The 20,728-nt window shown below is 46.3% G+C and overlaps 2 protein-coding genes and 1 pseudogene across 3 annotated transcripts; 1 reads left to right on the forward strand and 2 right to left on the reverse strand.

Annotated features, from left to right (window-relative positions):
* Window positions 1–841: 841 nt before the first annotated feature.
* Window positions 842–3,029, forward strand: LOC136492081 (uncharacterized protein At2g38710-like). Of its 2 annotated transcripts, XM_066488225.1 has the most exons (5): window positions 844–1,118; window positions 1,780–1,899; window positions 2,059–2,173; window positions 2,285–2,378; window positions 2,627–3,029. In XM_066488225.1, the coding sequence occupies exons 1-5, from the start codon at window positions 1,015–1,017 to the stop codon at window positions 2,845–2,847; spliced, it is 654 nt and encodes a 217-aa protein (XP_066344322.1). In that variant the 5' UTR covers window positions 844–1,014; the 3' UTR covers window positions 2,848–3,029. The 2 variants fall into 2 exon arrangements, with proteins under 2 accessions (XP_066344327.1, XP_066344322.1); XM_066488230.1 differs by lacking the exon at window positions 1,780–1,899 and having other exon boundaries at window positions 842–1,118.
* A 727-nt stretch (window positions 3,030–3,756) lies between these two features.
* Window positions 3,757–4,674, reverse strand: LOC136462285 (uncharacterized; annotated as a pseudogene).
* A 996-nt stretch (window positions 4,675–5,670) lies between these two features.
* Window positions 5,671–8,437, reverse strand: LOC136492102 (RPM1 interacting protein 13-like). The gene is made up of 3 exons (XM_066488238.1): window positions 7,920–8,437; window positions 7,659–7,745; window positions 5,671–6,317 (listed from the first exon to the last, which is right to left on the reverse strand). Exons 1-3 carry the CDS (start codon window positions 8,313–8,315, stop codon window positions 6,177–6,179), a joined length of 624 nt encoding a protein of 207 aa, XP_066344335.1. The 5' UTR covers window positions 8,316–8,437; the 3' UTR covers window positions 5,671–6,176.
* Window positions 8,438–20,728: the final 12,291 nt, after the last annotated feature.

A 20,728-nucleotide genomic window follows, 5' to 3' on the forward strand; every position in this document is an offset into this window, starting at 1 on the left:
TATAATCAAACGAACAGGGTGGAACAGTTATCCTAGAGGGAAAACGAAAAGTTAGACGTACTGCCAGAATCGTTGACGTGGCGGAGTCATGTACCTTTGGCGATGAATCGGAATCAGATCAGATGCTGGTGTCTACTATCTCAAAAAAGAAGTCATTTTTTTCCACGAATGAAACCATGGCAGCCTTTTTGTTTACCATGTGAACCAAGATTATTAGAGTACTGATTTATTTCAAATGTAAAAACAATGAGGGGATTGTGCTATCCTGCAATCGAAAGTTTATAACTCCAAAGTTTCAGTAAAAGCAGCTACGATGAATTTATCCTGACGATGAAGCTGATACGGTGCAAAAGCTTTTGAAGACGAGTTGCCGAGTTGGAGAAGAACCTGCAGAGGGCAAAACCGTCCATTGAGGGTCTTTGGTTCTAAATAAATTATCTACTTATAAATTAAAAAGTGAAATAAGTGACTGATTTTGCCAAATACTACCAATTTATAAGTCACCTCTGCTTATAAGAAATAAGCTAGCTCACCCCTGCTTAAAACTTATAAGCCACCCTTTTCCACGTAGAGCCCATACCTTTTATTTAACAGGTATGAGTTTATAAGTCATCTACAATCAAACAGGCATGACTTATAAGTCACTAGTTTTCGATCACCTGACTTATGAAAACCAAACCGGACCTGAAAAGGACAACTCCGCAGAGGCAAAGACGTGTCCAGATGGTGCTATGCACAGTAAATTTCAGATGGTTCCGGCTAATTTAATAGTGTTACGTGAAAAAGAATAAACCGAATCCAGCTCAAACAGTAAGTGACCAGCCGAACGCCCTGAAAAGCCCCACGCCGAGGGATATTGGGAGAAGAAACAGACGCATCGCTCGCTTCCTTGTCCCTCCAACCTCCTCTCCCCCCATCGCCCGACTCCCGAGGCGGTCGCCGCCCTCGCCGTGCCCTCGCCCGCGTGGGAGACGACGCAGCACCCCCGCGTAGGATCCCCCGGCGATCGGCAGGATGGTGGTGGCCACGGAGGAAATGGCGGTCTACTGCTTTGACACCCTCGTCGCCCACTACACAGGCGAGCAGCCGCCGCCTCCCGCCTTCGAGGATGGAAACCAGTAAGCCTCCCCCCGCAGCGATCGAACCCGGGCCGCGTTGCCCCCATCACGAGGAGGTGGTTTTGCAGCGATTTCGATATGGGGTTCGGCCAATTCGTGTTAGGTTTGGGCAAAAGGCGGCGCGCCTTGGTAGATTTGGTTTCGGCTCGGCTCCTGTTGCAACTGATTCGATATCCGATTTGATTGACTGCTTGTTGGTCCTGGCGATTGCGGTATCTGATCATATCGCGTGCCCTTAGTTTCCGTTGCAAGGCAGAGGCGAAGCAAAGTAGCCACACTTCAATGGCCACGTACCTCGCCTTTCGGTAGATTGCAAGCTTCCTGCCTCTTGCGATTGACTGACGGAGAGTAGGGGGAGGACAAGTAATCTCACTGCTGCACAGCTGAGATTATAATTTAAGTAGGACAGCCAGTTTAATCACAAGGCATTCATATTACTTGTGGAGTTGGGAGCTTAAACACGATGAGTTTGCGCATTCTGAATATGGCGCACTGATGTTTCTTATTCGTGCTCCAGGATTCAGATTGTTAATTGAGTTCCTTTGCAACCATGTAGTGCACATTAAGCTGTATGGCTTTTAATATCTGTCTTGTAAGACATTCTTGTTCTAGCATACATGTTTGAACTCATTGGGTCAATTTTTTCTTTTTGTAACTTCAGCCCATTGTTTGTGACCTGGAAGAAGGTTGCCAATGGTTCAGAACCACGCCTCCGGGGATGCATAGGAACCCTGGAGCCCCGTCAGATTGTCAGTGGCTTTAAGGATTACGCCCTAACTAGGTGACTGATGTTTCAGTATTGAAATTCTGATTTAATGCTGAAATCTCTGCTCGGCGCTCAAAACATTGATGGACTTATGCTGTAATAAGTAGAAAAGCAATTGTGCACTTCGTATTGGATAATGTTTAGATATACGGTAAGCTTGATATCCTCTTGCAGTGCCCTGAGGGACCGACGCTTTCCCCCAATACAATCAAAGGAGCTCCCAACCTTAGAGTGCACAGTATCTATACTCACTGATTATGAAATTGCAGAGGACTACCTTGATTGGGAGGTATACTTGCACGCACTTTAAATCTACATGTTCAGATGCTCTTCTCACTCACCTGTTATGTTTATTGTTTCAGCTGTTTTTACATCAAAGCCTTTCTTTCTTGTGAATTAGGTTGGAAAGCATGGTTTAATTATTGACTTTACAGATCCAGACTACAACATAAGACGCAGTGCAACCTATTTGCCTGAAGTTGCGGGCCATGAAGGTGAACATTTTCTTTTTCATCTATCTGATGCACGCTTTTTCATTTTTACAGAGTTCTTTAGTTTCTAGAATTTTTACAAGGGATAATAAGTAGAAATCAGTTAAGCAAATATGTAATTTCATCATTTTTCAAGTCCTCATGGACCAAATACAGTATAATTAGCAATAACGGTAAAATAAAGAGTCAACTGATCAGCACATTCAACATCTGTATTGAATAATTTGTAACTTAGGCTTCATCTTTGGCAGGATGGACTCATGCAGAAACTATTGATTCACTCATGAGGAAGGCAGGTTACCAAGGTACCATCACTGAGTCCTTGAGGAAGAAAATCAAAGTCACCCGCTACCAGAGCACCCTGTACACCATGCACTATGGTGAATATGTTGCATACCTCAAGAAGAATAGAGGTGCAGCCCCGTCAATTAGTGGGGTGCCTGCAGTTAATGGCTTCAAGCCAGGCCATTGATTTATCAGTATCGAAAAAAGCTCAAAGAACATATTATTACAATTTATCTGGGAGCAATTTGGGGTGTGTAAGTGTAACCACCCCCTCACAGTTCATTGACAAGCACCCAGAATAATGTCTTCCTGGGATGGATAATGCTTATGTATCTTGAATGAAAACACATGTGCTTCAAGAAGTTCAAATTATGTGGTAGAATTAATTGATTCGAGATGGCCATTCCTAGTTCCAGTGATTTGTCTCTATTCTTAATTTTTTATCCGATATATTGCATCTATACCAAAGAATATAATTGAGAATAAAATACGGTTGCAACTTACAGTCTTGGTCATTTATTCCTGTGTGTAGCATGGCAATGCCCTCCTGTTCCTTCCCAATTCAAACAGTTGGAAGCAGGCACCTCGCACAAGGAACAGTAGCACTGCATCATGCAGGGCAATTGTTTGTTCGCATGAATGTCATAGATGCCCGCCAAGACCAAAGACATGAACGAAGAGATGCACCGAATGACTGTTGAAATTACCTTGCTGCAATGGTTCTAGTGAAGTGTCGTATCGAAGGGAAAATTACCACACAAGTGCCTTGGGTGAGGGAAGTCTCTCAGTGCCCCACCTATTTAATCCAGGCCGATGTTAGAGATTTATGTATGCCGTATGTATACATGTATGTATTCAGCCACAATCATCGAAAGATGAGACTATTCAATTCACAAGAAACTAAATGGTCTCTTTTTTTTTTTGAGGAAACCTAAATGGTCTCTTTCATCGGATATTAATTCGAAGAACATAAGATACTTTTAGATAAAACATAAAAAAAAAATCACATTGGGAAAATGCTTAGTTCTGAATACACAGTATTTCTGATCTGGTAGAGTTTTGCAAGCCATCAGGGACAGGGGCCGACGATCTCAGACTACAACGACGTCCTCGTCAAATATCCGCTTCTCATGGGCCACCTCAAGGCAGTGGTCATATGAATCTTCTTCGGCAGTTTCCACGCCACTGCCACCAACAGGTTCGCACTTCACTGCAGGCACCAGCACGCCCGGAATTACGTTGGCAGCGTTGCAGCTGCGCTCATTTTTGTCGCAGACACCAGAAGGCTTCCCAATCACAAACATGTCCTCAACTTTAACCTTAAGGGCCTGTTCGGTTATCGCTGTTCCGGGCCGGTTTCGACGCTATTCAAATTGTCGAAGGAAACTCGGCCGCGAATGGTTCCCGGGGGTTAATCCCTAGGAACCGAACGGGGCCTAAGGAGACTCGTCTCATCTTCTTCGATCTTACATGGGTTGTCCACGCAATCACCAGCAGCAGCTTGTTGCCCTCTACCACCAGAGCCAAGAATGCATGAGCTCTCGCCCTTGCTTTTGGCGAGTCCTCCGATTGATCTGCTTCCACTTTAGCCATCTACAGATCATGACAGGAAAGATATTGTGGTAGTTTGTTTATGGGTTTTGTTGGATCACAGATGAATTTCAGAGTGCAAAATTCCTTGGGTACTGGTTCTGAATTTTTCAAAGTTGATAATATGCAGCAAGAAAGCTAACAGAATAATAATAAAGCTATAAAAATCACAAAGAGATGACCACGACTTACAACATGTAAAAAAAAAATAGCTGTATAGATTTAACCTACCGTGAAGTTATTAATAGAAAAGGAAAGGAGCAAAGGATTAGATAGGACTAACCTTTCCTTTTGATGCGATGAGAATCACATCATCATCTTCCTTCAGGATCACTTTCTTAGCGAATTCCACAAGACTTATCTCGTAGCAATCATCGTCGGGGCCTGCATCATGTTGTTCTTCGACCTCCACGATCTTCACCATTTTTTTCCCTGGCAGGCCCTTTCTCTCCACCACTAGTGGATGGAAAATCACCACAGAGCATGCCCGTTTATATAAGCAGACGGCAGCACAAAACCCATTTATTTCTTTCTCCACTATAAAACTTGTTGCAGAATTCGAAATGGCATACAAGGTAACGAGGAGCCTCACGTGAGAATCGAAGGGGCACACGGATTTTCATAAATGCAAGCCATTTAATACGATTATTAGCGGCCTTGCAAAATCTAATGCCATGTTCGGCTTACCCATATTTGGTTTTTTCGGTTTTTTTTCCAACAGAAACAGTATTTTTCTCTCACAATAATTTAGTCCAAACAGTGTTCTTGCAGGTCCCAACGGGTAAACGAATTTGGAATTGGAGAGGACCATTAAGAGTGTCTTTGGTCACGTGGGCTAGCCTAGCCTGGCTAAAATTTTAAGCCAGGCTGTCTTGAGCAATGCAACAAAAAAAAAACGCTGTTGTTTAGTTGGCTAGCCCAGCCTATATTAGAATTATTTTTGTTTGGTTGCCTTGGTTAGCACTTGCACTTGCACACGCGCACTTCCCCTTCGCCGGCACACGTGCACTTTCCCTTCCCCTTCGCCTGCGTCCGTCGTGCCCGTAGATGGATGCTTCCCCTTCGCCTGCGTCCGTCGTGCCCGTAGATGGATGGTCACCGCGCCTGTGGCCACCTCCACCTCCACCTCCGCCGACGCGCCTCTTGTCTCTGCCGCGTTCGTGCCCACCTGGATCTTCGCTGGAGCTCAGGAAGATGCTACCTCTCCACCGCGCCCGTGGCCACCTGCCCGTCCACTTGCACCCGTCCGCCCCTTGCCCTCCGCCGTGCCCGCACGGGATCTGGGCTGCGTCCGCCGCGTCCGTGCCCCTACACCGCGGCGAAGGACGCGGATCTTGGCCGGAGCCGCAGCGGGTGGTGGCCGGAACCAGGGAGATGGACAACGACGGAGATGGCTGGAGCTCCCTCGCTCGCTGCCTTCTCTCCCCTTCCAGTTCTTACCGGCAGGAGCACCGACAGGTGGGCCACCTGCTTGTACAAGCCTGTCTTAGCTGAAACGCAGTGCAGCCTTGGCCACCCTTTTTGGCTTCCACAAGCCTGGCTTAGGGCCTACCCAGGCATCAGACAGACTTAGCATTAATCCAAACAGATTTAGCATTATGGAAGCCTGGCTAGGCCCTAAGCCAGGCAACCAATTAACCAAACACACCCTAAGGTTTCAGAGACCACGAGACGCATACATGTGCTGGAATTAAGTGGAACACAAGAGTACAAGACTGATACTAGTACTCCATAGAAGGTTATATTATATAGGAGCATCATTCAGTTTGTGATAGGCAGTACACAGATGCATGCACCAAATCTTGGGATGAGATCTATCACCAGCACTAACCATATTTACGAGTTACTCCAAAATAACCTTCCCATCAGAACAAGCTGAGACTGCAAAATGCAGTTTGCCCGATCTAGCATCGGGGACAAAATCAACTAGGCTTTGCTTTCTTTGACTTTTTGCATCAAGAACCTCATAGACTTCCACTTTTTGTCCCTGTCCGAAGCGTGGCAGTGCCCTCCATGCCCCTTCCAGGACACACATGGGGCAGCAATGTCACAAACATAGCAGAAACACTGCAAACAAGATGAACACAGTTCAGCAGCCAAATCTGATAGGTAATATCAGCAATGCAACTCTAACATTGTACAGATTCAAATAGTAATCAATAACCTTATTGCGCTTTTGAGTTCTGGAAGTAGTATATTATTTTCTTTCCTTTTTCTTTTAAATACATGGAAACACAGCCAATTTTCTTTGCCAAAATAGTGCATCAAGTTGAAGTGTTAACAAAACACTAATTCACCTATATTTTCATTCATATAGCTAACCAAAATAAACAAGATCATACTGAGCTAAGGCAACATGGTAATCGAGCCCATTCAAGCATGCCACTCCAAGAACCAAAATTCTAGAAGACAATATTGGCATGGCAACCAACAGGTATGAGCTATAGTGCTACACATTGCAACTTAGGAAGTAATTTACTGATCACCATATTATCGAATAGCTGGTTATGATATGATATTTACAAAAGCTTCCATTTCATTCCTTCAGCTTAAATGAATCTCATTAATTCATCTAGGAAAAAACTGGGCTGAAATGTCAGAACACGGTGCTTGCTACTGTTAACACGATCCATTTACGTTGTGACAAGCAAGGATTTGCAAATGGCTTTGTTTTTATACTCAAACTTAAAATGAACAATTCAATCATGCACAGTTGCTATGCTATCAGAAGTTTCTGATAAGTTTGAGCATAATACTGTAATAATAATGAGACCCTTCATGACCTCGTCGTTATTCCACAATTCGAAACCCAGCAGTGTCCGCCAGGCCCACATGGGACACCGATGTTGCATATAAAGTAGAAACACTGCCACACAAGGTAAAAACTATTTGGTGGCAATCTGATAAACTTTAGGAAAATTGTGGAGGTGTCTAGTAGCAAGCAAATATTTGCTTTACCATTCAATAGGTTTAAATGGTGTTGTAATTTACCATGACAGCAGGTAAGTTGAAAGTGTCAAACAGGACATCAATTTGAAACCCCGACAGCTAAGCAAGCAAATTAGACTGCATTGAGATAAGGCAACACAGTATGTTAAGGCTTTTAAACATGCTGCTCGACGCTCAATAGACAGTTCTTGCAACCAACTGTTATTGACATGATGACCAACAAATGGCTGTTATCCTTTGCAACTTTAGCAACAAATTTTCAAGTCACAATATACAGAGCACCATTTATAATATAATATTTACAAAGAGCTTCATTTCTATCCTCCCCTGACTTAATGAATAATGCACACTGTAAGCTTATTCAGTTAGCCACAGCTACTGTTAAATTTGAGAACAATGCAGTACTGACTCCAGGTAAAATATCACGAGCAAGGAGTGCGAGGCTTGGCGCAACGTTACCTTGTCACAATAGCGTTCATGAGGGGTTCTACTAAATGGGTGCTTTGCACAAGCAGACCTCGCATGTGGGTAATCTCTGCACGCAATCTGCAATACCACATTCGAAAGATTGAAATTAAAGATTCACGGCTCGCCCTTTGAACACCACATCAGAAAGATCCCACATTTCAGATTGACGGTTAGGCATTTCATCCGCGCCCTCACAGGAGCCGAAAAAAACAAAGCCCATCCTCTGGAGTCTTGTCGCAATCGCAAGCGTACCTTTCCTCGCTCTGCAACGACCGCAATTTCGTCATTGGCGGCGGCGGGGGAGGGGGCCACCTCGGTGGTGGAGGAGAAGGGGTCTCCGGCGAGGATCTGGCAGTCCTCGTCGTGGCGCTGCTTCTGCCGCGGGGTCCGCATCTCGATCTCGTCGTCGAGGTCGAGCGTCCGCGGCGCGGGCCTCTTCCGCGCCTTCTTCGTCGAGTGGCTGCCGCCCGTGGAGCGGTCAGGCGACGAGGGGATTTCGATCACAATCAGTGGCGACGCCGCCGCGGGGCTCTTCCCGGCCGCAATCGCCACCCCCGGGGACGCCGACTTCTTGGCCTTGGCGGCTGTAGCCCCCGGGTCCAAGGGCGCGGGCGCCGTCACTGGAGTCGACCGCTTGACCTTGGCCATTGGGAGGGAGGGCTCGGAGCCTCGGACCGAAACCCTAGACGGCGGGGGAATGTTGCAATCGATCGGGTTGGGGAACGTTGGGTTCGGCTTCGGCGGGTGAGTGAAGATGAGGAAAAGGGGGGGTTTTGAGTTTCGATTCGAAATGCGGCTCAAACCACCGCCGAGGGACATTTAACTTTTTGCGGACGTCACTCTTTTTTTTGTTATTTTTATATGGACGTCTATACATTTATCATCATAAATAGTAACTCTCTTAATTTTTTGCTATTTTTACAAATGTGGCATGCCACGCAGTCAGCCAGCGTGGCAGCGCCTCTCCTCCCGCTGCTGCTTCTTTTTCCCTCCACTCGGTGACATGTGGGCCCCACCAGTGAGGTTCATCTTCAACCTCTGGCCACCAAAGAAACTATCCCACAGTGTAGAGGTCTTCATGCAATAAATGTGAATCTTTTTTCACACACTCTCTCTTATCCCTCCGATGCTCTCTCCTATCTTCTCTGCCAACCGAACCAAAGGTTGATATAGCTACATCATGTGATGATTTAATTGATGAGAGCATTGAGCAAGGATCTAGTGTCAAAGGCAAGCAAGTGGTTGAGTGCAATGACTATGATGAGTATGTCAAGCTCAAGCATGACAATGAAAAGTTAAAGAAAGAGTTTGAAGAGCTCAAAATCCACAACACCATTATGCTAGAAACTCTTGATCATGATGGTGACTTGGCTCTAGAGAATGAGAAGCTAAAAGAAGAAAACAAGAAACTCAAGGAAGAGAGAAACAATGTTGCACTCAAGGAAGATAAAAGTAGTGATGCTCTCAAAGAAGAAAACAAGAAGCTCAAGTTGGAAAAAGAGCATCTCAAGATTGGATTGAGCAAGTTCACTAGAGGCAAGTATCTTCAAAGTGAGCTTCTAATGAATATCGTCATGAAGATGGATAGAAATGACATTGGGTATATGGCAAACAAAGAGAAGAAGGCTCAAGCTCAACAACAACAATCAAAGCCAAATCCAAAGCCAAAGAGATGCTTTTAGTGTGGACAAGAATGCCACTTTGCTCATGAGTGTCAAACTCCACCACCACAACCCTTGCCTAAGCATGCTAGACCATTTGCCTTCAATGCTCACTACATGCTTAGAAATGATTCAAATAGAAAGATGAAAGTGATGTTCTTAGACCTCCAAATAAGAATAGGCCTAAGAAAATTTAGGTTGCAGAGTCACTTGTTGAGAAGGTGAAGGACCCTCAACAAGTTTAGGTTCCTAAAGCTTGATCTCTTATGTGTAGGTGAACTACAAGATCAGTAGAAGTCATTGGGTTATTGATAGTGGTTGCACACAACATATGACCAGTGATCCTCGTATGTTCACCTCACTAGATGAAAAAGTAGATGGGCAAGAAAGAATCACATTTGGAGATAACTCAAATGGCAAGGTCAAAGGATTGGGTAAAGTGGTAATATCAAATGATCATTCCATCTTCAATGTGCTATATGTTGCTTCATTGAGTTTCAACTTGCTATCCGTTGGATAATTGTGTGATCTTGGCTTTCAATGCTTGTTTACCGATAAGGAGGTTGTTGTGTCCAAGAAGGATGATGATCATGTTATATTCAAAGGGTTTAGATACAACAACCTATATCTAGTGGACTTCACCTCCGAAGATGCAAACTTGAAGACATGCCTATTCACCAAAACAACACTTGGGTGGCTATGGCATAGAAGACTTGCTCATGTTGGGATGAGCTCACTCAAGAAGCTTATGAAGAATGATTTGGTGAGAGGGTTGAAGGATGTGAAGTTTGAGAAGAACAAGCTTTGTAGTGCATGTCAAGCCAGTAAGCAAGTTGCAAATACCCATCCAACAAAAGCTTTCATGTCAACCGCAAGAGTGCTAGAACTCCTTCACATAGATTTATTTGGACCAACAACATATAAGAGTTTGGGAGAAAATCTTTATTGTCTTGTGATTGTTGATAATTATTCAAGGTATACATGTGTATTCTTCCTTCATGACAAATCCGAAGTTGCATCTTGCTTCAAGAAGTTTGCCAAGAGAGCACAAAATGAATTTAAAGTGAAGCTCAAGAAGATAAGAAGTGACAATGGGAAAGAATTTAACAACACAAACATAGAAGCTTATTGTGATGAAGTTGGAATCAAACATGAAGTCTCCACAACATATACTCCTCAACAAAATGGTGTAGTTGAGAGGAAGAACCGGACATTGATCACTCTTGCAAAAACAATGCTTGATGAGTACAACACCCCAAAGCTTTATGGGCGGAAGCAATCAACACCGCATGCTATGCATCCAACCACCTATTCCTTCAAAAGTTCCTTGGCAAGACACCTTATGAGTTGCTCAATGAGAAGAAGCCAGATGTCTCATTCTTTAGGGTGTTTGATTACAAATGCTACATCTACAAGAAGCGGCAACACCTAGGGAAGTTTCAAAGACGTTGTGATATTGGTTTTCTTGTTGGTTACTCATTAAAATCGAAAGCATATAGAGTATTTAATCATGCCACCGGCTTAGTTGAAGAAACATATGATATGGAATTTGATGAATCTAACGGCTCCCAAAGAGCACATGAGAATCTTAATGATATAGGTAATGAACCATTGAGGGAGGCTATGAAGAACATTCCAGTTGGAGACATCAAGCCTAAAGATGATGAAGATGACGTACAAGTGATTGATCCACCTTCTTCATTAAGTGTGCCACAAGATGATAAAAAAGATAGGAGAGTAGAAAATGAAGATACTCATGTCTTCCATGAACAAATGGTGATATAAGCACAAGATGTTGATGCTCCACAACCTCCCCCTGAAGTGGTCAATCGAAGAAATACACCCCTACTTCAAGATCATCCACAAGATCTCATCATAGGGAGTCCATCAAAGAGTGTAATGACTCGATCTCAAAAACTTACTTTATTTATTGCTCATCACTCTTTTGTCTCTTGCTTTGAGCCTACTAAGGTAGAAGAAGCTCTTCAACATCCGGATTGGATAAATGCCATGCATGAAGAGTTAAACAACTTCACCCGCAATGAAGTTTGGACTCTTAAAGAGCGGCCAAAAGGTGCAAGAGTCATTGGAACAAAGTGGGTGTTCCGAAACAAGCAAGATGATCAAGGTGTTGTTATGAGGAACAAGGCAAGACTAGTTGCAAAGGGGTTCTCTCAAGTTGAAGGTTTGGATTTTGGAGAGACCTTTGCCCCGGTTGCAAGATTAGAAGCCATCCATATCCTCCTTACATATGCATCACATCATGAAATAAAACTTTATTAAATAGATGTAAAAAGCGCATTTTTAAATGGCTTTATTAATAAACTAGTCTATGTTGATCAACCTCTCGGGTTTGAAAACCCTAGATATCCTAATCATGTTTATAGGTTGTCCAAGGCATTATATGGGCTTAAGCAAGCCCCAAGAGCTTGGTATGAGCACCTTCGGGACTTTCATACTGAGAAGGGCTTCACCATCGGGAAGGTCGACGCCACACTATTCACCAAGAAGCTTGATGGGCATATCTTCATTTGTCAAGTGTATGTTGATGATATCATCTTTGGATCATCAAATGAAGATTCATACAAAGAATTTGGTGAATTGATGTCGAAGGAGTTCGAGATGTCAATGATTAGAGAGCTTACATTCTTTCTTGGTTTTCAAGTCAAGCAAATGAGAGAAGGGATTTTCATCTCTCAAGAAAAATACACTAATGATCTTCTCAAGAGATTCAAGATGGATGAATGTAAGCCAATCAAGACACCAATGCCAACTAATGGACATCTCGATCTAGATGAGGGAGGTAACCCGGTTGATCAAACTCTCTACCGCTCTATGATTGATAGCTTGTTATATTTGACCGCATCTAGGTCCAACATCATGTTTAGTATGTGTATGTGTGCAAGATTTCAAGCTAATCCTAAGGAAACTCATTTAATTACCGTAAAAAGAATCCTTATGTATCTTAAGCACACACCAAGTATTGGCCTTTGGTATCCCATATGAGCTATATTTGAATTAGTTGGCTAGTCCGATTCGGACTATGACGGTTGTAAAGTTGATAGAAAGAGCACATCCGGAGGGTGCCATTTGATTGGTAGATCACTTGTGTTTGGTCCTCCAAGAAGCAAAATAGTGTGGCTTTGTCCACCGCCGAAGTGGAATACATTGCCGCGGGTGCTTGTTGTGTACAAATACTTTACATGAAACAAATTTTGCTAGACTATGGTGTAGTTCTAGATAAAGTACCTCTTTTGTGCGACAATGAAAGTGCGGTAAAACTTGCAAATAATCTGGTTCAACACTCTCGCACCAAGCACATAGATATCCGCCATCACTTTCTTAGAGATCATGTTGCTAAAAATGATATATCACTAAAAGGTGTAAGGACCGAGGATCAATTGGTGGATATCTTTACTAAACCGCTAGATAAGGCAACATTTTGTAGATTACGGAATGAACTAAATGTGCTTGATTTTAGTAACTTCACTAAAAATTGAGCTTGTGTTGTCCCTTGCATTGCATTGTAATATACAACATGTTTAATGCTTTATATTGCATATAGGGCTTGTCTAACATGGTTAAGATAACCGCCGAAAAGCGTGTAAAGAAGCTTAACCTTGGATCAAACTTGACAAGCAACTAGATTTACTTTCAAGTATTGCATTGCATATGCATGATTGTTGTTTGTCGTTTGTCTTTAAATTGCTCTCTTATTGCCTATTTTCTTATAAAGAATTATAGCCTAAGGCAAAATATTTTAAAAAAATTGAGGGTTTGAGAGAGGTCACTCACATCAGTCCCAATTGGTGTTTATTTGGATCTTATTGGAGTTGAGACTTGATTGGTAATAGGCAGCGCGAAGGACTTTGAAGATTTGCTGAAGAAGGAGTGACCGGACGTTGCACCGGACTCTGGTGTCCAGCGTTTGGTCAGTTCACAGGAGGTGAACCTGCTGCCGAAGGAGTGACCGGACGCTGAAACAGTGTTTTTCCAGCGTTCGGTCAAAAGGAGCTTCAGCGTCCGGTCGATGATGAAGACGTCAAGGCTAGGTGACCGAACTCTTGCTACGTCTGGTCGATGTCCACCGGACGCGTCCGGTCATGATTCCAGAAGATTTGGACCTCTCTAGAATCGACCGGACGCTGGATGGTAGCATCCGGTCGCTACCACCGGAGCGTCCGGTCAGTAGAAAACGTGCGGCTTACGGTCTCTTTTCCCATTTCCTTTTCTAATCCGTCGAGGGACCCTCATATATTCCACGTGCGCGCCCGCGAGCCCTATTCCACCAAGCTCGCCTTCGCCGCCGCTGTTCCACGCCGCCGCCACAGCCACGCCCAAGTCGCCAGATCCGCGCATCGCCGCCGCTCGTACACACGCCGCCGCCGCTCGCCGACGCACCGCTGCAGCCCGCACGCCGCCACCGTAGCAGCACCGTGCGCCATCACCGCCGTACTCCTCACCAGCGCTGCCGCCAGCAGCACCTCCCACGCCTCCTTGCTCCCCACTACCGCCCAACGTCGCCGTACCCCTACAGTGCCCTAGCGCCCCAAGGTGCATCCTCGCCAGTAACCTCCATTGCAATCCAGTGCCGTCGATCCACGCCGTTTCAGCGCATCACGTTACCCTAGCCGATTCGGTGTCCCTCGATCCGTAACTCCTCTCGCCATTTTGCCGTTTTGACAGGTAGCAAGCCCCGCGTTTCAATTTCGTATCTAAATTGCTTGCTTCCTAGGGTTTCGCATCTATTAGGTATATTGTATTTATTTGTATATCCTATTTATTCCATCATGCAGCGAGCCGGTTCCATTGAGGTGTTAGTGGCATTTGTCAGTTAACTCGAGGCCAAGCTCACGAGTACAGAACGAGGCCAAGCCTCGAAAGTGTTAATGATAGTTGTTTCTTTGTCAGGGCAGTTGATTCATCTCAGATCTTTCAGATGGCTCGTATGAAGAATGTCGGAGGTGGTCCAGGTGATGAGGATTCGAGGCCCCTGCCTCGCCAGCCTACAGAACCTAAAGGCAAGGCGACCAAGAAGCTGGCAGTCAGGAAGCATAAGTATCCAGATGCAAATACAATGAGAGCCGCCGTAGTTGCAGAGGCTGCAGAGCGTGTCGAGAGAGGAGGCGCTCATAGTGGAGTCTAGATTGCCGATCCGCTTCCACCTAGAGCGATGGAGGGAATCGAGCGTGTTGAGTGCCTTCATGGTGGTCCACCTAGGACCATCATGGTTGCAGGATGGTGTCATACTATTGATGAGATTCAGCCTTAGAGGGAGTCACAGCAGCAGGCACCGCCAGCAGAGTAGCCTCAGGGGGAGCCATAGTAGACACAACAGTCTCAGGAGGGCCAGTAGGTCCAGCAGTCCAAGGAGACAGAGGCGGCACCACAGCCATAGTTATGCTGCTCTGGTCATACTCATGTCCCAGTTTCACTGAGGCCAGTCACTCAGAGGAGGGGTTCTCATCCACCACCTCAACCATAGGGTCCGCCTTTAGTGACCCATCTTGACCTGAGGGCCGCCATGGCCAAGCAGGTGCAGCAGTTGAGGTTTGTTGACTTTGAGGTATGGTTTCCACCTAAGAGGGATGAGAGCATCAGAGGGATTCTATACACCCCTTCAGGAGGACTTCTACAATGCCTATCTAAATAGTGGAGTAGTCTTCAGGCCACAGAGAGTGTGCAACATAGAGTCTATTATTGCAGCAGCTAGAGAGCACATTCGCCCCTACCTTGCATATCTGCCGAGGCTGATAGATCTAATTGGACAGACCAGATTATATGTTCCATCTTGGGTTCGGCAGTTCTATGCTTCTCTCTTTATTGGCCCGCACCATAACTTTATTCACTTTGCATTTGGTGGCAGAGACTATCGGTTGATGAGCACCAGGGCCAGGGAGATTCTTAGACTTCAGGAGCAGCCAGTCAGGCTCCATGAGGTGTGCTATGGACAGACTGCACCCCTAGACACCCTCATGGTGGCATGGTACCCCCTACAGACTTGGTTCGTCACTGCTTTACAGAGCCTTTTGGCGAGGGTTCGAGGAGGAATCCTAGTGATCTCACGCCCACTGCTCGCGTGCTTGAGGCTGTTATGAGGAGAACTTTACTCCTAAGGATGGGGTATAGAGAGGGATTGACTCGGATTCAGCTATGGCTTCTCAACTCTTTGATGCAGCAGATAGTCTTCGGCATCTGGGATCTTCTTCTATCAGAGATGGAGGACACTATAACTGAGGGCTTCAGAGGTCATAGGCAGCTACCCTACGCTCACTAGGTCACATTCCTTATCCATAGAGCTATGTTAGTTAAGTCACCTGAGATGATTGCTGAATACAGTGGTGCCACGATAGAGTTCCCTACTTATAACCTATCTCAGATGATCCACCATAGTACACCACAGGCACCGAGTCAGCCATGCCGTCGTCCTAATGTGCCAGAGTCTACTGCCCAGTAGGATGAGATCATCAGGGGTATTACAGCTATAGAGGAGGAGGAGCTTGCTCAGCAGGAGGGGTTGGTCACTAGTGAGCCTAGTGATAGTTCTAATGATGATTACCAGCCCATTCCATAGATGCCTCCACGATGACATGATGCTGAGGCCGGTAGCTCCAGTTCAGCGCCACCTGCCCCACAGACTGACCCCACTCTTCTGGATATACTTGAGCGGATGAGGCAGGACCAGGCCAGATAGGCTCAGGAGACAGCTGCTACACTTGCATAGTTCTAGACTCGGCAGGACGAGTTCCAGCACCAGCAGCTTATTATTCAGCAGCAGACATAGGCTCTACATCAGCAGCAGTAGGCTATGCATCAGCAGCAGATCCTCATGCAGCAGTGTGGTAGAACCGCCCAAAATAGCATACTTACAGAGGCGCTCATCTTCCACCAGACACTAAGCACCCCGAAAGCAAGCTACATCGAGTGGTGTCCGTTGGGCACACCCCGAGAGAGAACCCAAAAGATCCACATTTTTCCCAAGGATCCAATAATGAGAACGAGTTACAACACAAGTACATTTCATACATTAGAGTTTCTTAAAAAGTACATTATTACAATACCAAATACTAGAGTTCAGAATGATAAACAGCGGAATTTAAAAATAACATCTAGCGATAGGGGCGATGATTCTGTCTGAGCCTACCAGAAGGATCCTCCACACAAGGTACTCTTCAAGCATCACCTGCAACAGGGGTAAATAAACCCTGAGTACATAATGTACTCGCAAGACTTACCCGACTAGTGGGAATAGTTTTTCGACTCTAAGGAATATGATAGGCTTTATGGTTTGCTGGTTTTCTTTAGCACAAAGCAATACTAATAATGAGTCCTTATTTATGTATTATTATTATCAGCCATATTAAGTTATCATCTAGCCAGTCTATATAAGCACCTATCTACTATCAAGCAAGGGTTGAGCAATCAGTTATATTTCTTCTCCTTTCCACTTTCAGTTCTTACTACGGTGCTAAACAGCAGACAAGCCGTACCGGATCGCCTGGCGATTCTCGAATCAATGTGCCCAGCTGGGTGCCCCGAAAACACACGCCCCGTTTATACCCCAGGCATAAGCAGGACTAACCCACCACTCTCCTATCCCGGGTGTCCAGGTCCCCGTCCAAACTTGGACTCCAAGCCCCCACCCCTGAGTCCCGAACTCAGTGTGGTGCAAGGACCTCCACCACCTCCTCTTCCCATCAGTCGGTCCGAAAAGAGCCGGATCTGCGACAAGAGAGCAGCAAGTCTTCCCTGTACCCATACCCAAGTATGCACTCGGGATAATAATTTGTGACTTGCCTAGAGTCATATGCAACGACCGGTCCTTAATCGACACAGACAGGGAAAAATGTAACTGAGCTATGCCTTGTTGGCCGCAGGACACAACCCCTTACACCCACTAGTACCCAATCTATATCCCTGCCCGGTCACCGCTTTCCTTTCCAACATTTTATCATGAGTGGTCATATTTAATCACCTATTTGCGAGTAACGGCAGGTTACTCACTTTACCGATATCCTGAGCATAGCAGCTACTCGACCTGTACTAGTAGGACTCATGGGTAGATATATTTATGCATGTAGTTTCCATAAAATGCCTGTAATGTAAATGCATATCATATATATATTCAGTGATAATTTAAAAATAGGGGTTATGCACCGGGGCTTGCCTTGGGTAGGCGCTGGGTCAGCAGAGTCAGCACCAACAGGCTCCTGAGCGTCCTCCTGTGCGAAGATCTCCTCCTCGTACTCCTCGATCACCTCGTCGTACTTCAGCTCGCCGGCAGGCACGAAATCTACCAGTTCGTGATCTACATGAAATGATGAAGTAATGTTTAATAATATAACAACAACAGCTCTTAAAATAGAAGTACATCGATTTAACTACTAAGCTAGTACTATCGACCATGGTGCTCAATTATCTATTGCTATCAACGACAAGTATCAAGTAAGGCATTCATCGTTATTCCAGCAACTATCGGTATTTTCACTCCTAATGCCGATTTAGGTTATATACCAATAAACATGGGTAATAGCTACTTTATTTAATGACACCTTTTAATGCTACCAAATTTACAGCGAGCACATAACATCCTCAGAAACCTATTGTAAAATTTTGAAAGCTAAAACTATTACCGTTTTGCCACAAGAATTCCTACAAATATTAATCTACATAATACTAAGCTTTCTAATTAGAATTTATGAGCCTATAATCATAACAGTTAACTATGAACTAACTACACTAACGGATAGATGGTGTTTTTGCAAACCTAACAAAATTAGTCTCACTATTTTTGGACAACCACGCAATTTACTATGATTTATCGAAGTTCAATTCATAACTAAAACAAATAAACTTTTCTTATTTACTAGAAATGATGAAACCCGAATCTTACTCCTCCGGCCCACTCGCGCTGGCCCGGCCCAAAGTGCCTTCCCGCCCGCGCGCGTCAGCAGGCCACCGTGCGGCCCACGTAGAGGCGCGGCCCAGTCGGCCAACGGCCCGTGACGGGGGAAGGCCCACGCACGGTGGCAGTTATGCACGGACACCCCCGAAGTACTAGGTAATCACCGCGAGCTCTAGGACACTATTTCCCTAGTCTATGGTTTTATAGCTACGCCCTCCGAAACTCTTGTCCTCTCATTGGCGACACCCCTGTGGCCACCCATGCGCACCGGCGCGGTGGGGCTAGCACCAGCGACCCACGCCAGCCACCACAGGCCTCCCCCGCCTAAACCAACAAGCCAACTCATACCTAGATGCGAACGCGAAGTGTAGGTCAGAGGAAACGCGCACCGAGACGCAACAGCGGGCTCGGACCATGACGACGGGCACCCTGCAAACACGGCGACGCCATTCCGGTGAACGTCAGCAAGGCCGAGGCCAAACAAGTAGCAGATGAGCACCAGCGACTCACCATGGAACCTTCCGATGTGGCGACTCGACTAGAGATGGCTCAAACCGAGCTGGCCACGTGCGCGCGATGTGGTGCGGCGGCGCACGGCAATGGCACGGCTGTGCCAGGGATTGCTATATGGCGGGAGGGCTTAGGATGTGGCGAGCACGGTGACACCTGACTGGAGGAGAGGCTAGTAGCGCGAGGAATTGGACCGAGATGCCTTGGTTGCTTGGTTAGCCGACGACGCAGGAAACCATGGTCTTATGGACCCGGCGAGCGGCGATTCAAAATTGGAGCATAGGACTGAACTACATGCGGCGATGTGGGGTCGATAGGGCTGCAGGCTACCTAGCAGAGTTGAACACGTGGTCAATTTGAATCAAGACACTGCTACCACGGCAAATGTGAAAGAAACGTCTCGGCGGCCATGGAGACAGCGGAGGCAGGGGGGTCCTGTCATGGCTTGGCTTGGTCCGTCTGCGATGTCAACACAACGAGCCAACACACCACTACGGGAACAGTGGGATAGGCGGGACGTGCCCTAGACGGCTGTCTACACGGCCACTGCGGCAAGGCGACGAGCGCGGTATGGCGCCACCGCGGCGGGCAGCGCCAGACAAATGACGCAGTGCGATGCGACGTGGAGGGGATGGCGAAGCAGGCAGGCATCCTTCGAGCGAGTAGCCAAGGGAAGTCAGCGATCAGTACCGTGCGTGGCCGCTGGTGACGTGAATGTGGGACCCTGTGCGCCTATGGCCAAAGCGGGGCAGGACAAGGCTCGGCGAAGCTTGGTCGGTGGCCTGGGCGCAACGCATCAGCCGGCAAGGTGACCCACACGCTAGCGAGGCTGCAAGCAGCCAAGGCAGTAGTGTAGGGTCAGCGCGCTTCGCCGTCATGGCAGCATGAAGACGTGGTCTGTGCCTCGGCGCACAGGATGAGTTAGCAGCGATGGTAGGCCTGGCAGTGGCAGTGGTCGAGCAGCAGCGGCGTGCGTGGCCGGTAGCGAAGACAGATGGCCCTGGTGCATAGCGCTAGAGCCGTGCATGTGCACCGGCGTGGCGGTGGAACACGGCCGGTGTGGTAGTGCGCTGGCGAGCCAGCAGCGTGCCAGGCCAAGCGATGACCGCGCCCATGCCAACTCAAGTGTCGTGCATGCATTTTAAAGCAAGTAGAAAACTTGTCTGCAAAGCTCCAAACGCCAAACTACTTGTTCGATGCGCAAGAGGGTACATCAAGCTATCAATCAAAGCAGTGACATTGCGCTATTTCCTAAGCCGATTGTTCTACAAAACTGGCCGAAGTTAGCTTCGTCGACCTTCTTTCAAACCTATGCGAATGGGCGTCGTTACGAACAATTTCGCGTCGAACCCCAAATCTGGCCTACTCGATGTACTAACCAGCTATCCTTGTTCGCGACCGCACCTATTACATCGCCGTTAGTCAAACATTTTGTAGCATTTTTATTTCGACAACAATTCGATTAGAAAACTAAACAATATTATATGAAACATAACCTTTGTCTCATGTTTCGTATGAATGTTTCAGGTGCCAAACATCGAATTATCATTCATGTCATACACACATGCACATAATTATGATGCTCATGAAATGTTTAGCAGGAATAATACAATGTAACACAGAGGGTGTTACAAGCAGCAGCTTCTTGGATTCATGCAGCATGTAGTGATAGTGATTAGGGTCCCACCGCCACAGGCTTTGCCCCAGCTTGGTCAGCCTGCCACCACTTCGATGACTCCAGCATTACAGCCTAGTGGGCTTTAGAGTCAGGGATAGCCACCAGTATAGTATGCTTCACCGACAGAGCAGGTGTCCCAGTGGTTCGCTTCGCTAGTGGTAGCCCCACAGTTCACACCACTCCAGATGGGCTTCACACCGGCACAGACGTCGTCGCTACTTGAGCCAAACACTTTAGTCTCTAGGAGTCTTGGAGCCTCCTTCAGTGAGTTGATAGGGCAGCCCACTCCTCCATACCTACATGTTCT

This window comes from Miscanthus floridulus, chromosome 1 (genome assembly GCF_019320115.1).
Source record: "Miscanthus floridulus cultivar M001 chromosome 1, ASM1932011v1, whole genome shotgun sequence".
Classification (NCBI taxonomy): domain Eukaryota; kingdom Viridiplantae; phylum Streptophyta; class Magnoliopsida; order Poales; family Poaceae; genus Miscanthus; species Miscanthus floridulus.

What these genes read in the sequence shown, in the direction of transcription:
- LOC136492081 (XM_066488225.1), top strand. Translation starts at nt 1,015, where the DNA reads ATGGTGGTGGCCACGGAGGAAATGGCGGTCTACTGCTTTGACACCCTC. An exon ending in GCCTTCGAGGATGGAAACCA is followed by an intron (nt 1,119 to 1,779) that starts GTAAGCCTCCCC and finishes TTGTAACTTCAG; the next exon opens with CCCATTGTTTGTGACCTGGA. An exon ending in AGGACTACCTTGATTGGGAG is followed by an intron (nt 2,174 to 2,284) that starts GTATACTTGCAC and finishes CTTGTGAATTAG; the next exon opens with GTTGGAAAGCATGGTTTAAT.
- LOC136492102 (XM_066488238.1), bottom strand. Translation starts at nt 8,315, where the DNA reads ATGGCCAAGGTCAAGCGGTCGACTCCAGTGACGGCGCCCGCGCCCTTG. An exon ending in TCGTTGCAGAGCGAGGAAAG is followed by an intron (nt 7,746 to 7,919) that starts GTACGCTTGCGA and finishes GTGGTATTGCAG; the next exon opens with ATTGCGTGCAGAGATTACCC. An exon ending in ATGAACGCTATTGTGACAAG is followed by an intron (nt 6,318 to 7,658) that starts GTAACGTTGCGC and finishes TCTTGTTTGCAG; the next exon opens with TGTTTCTGCTATGTTTGTGA.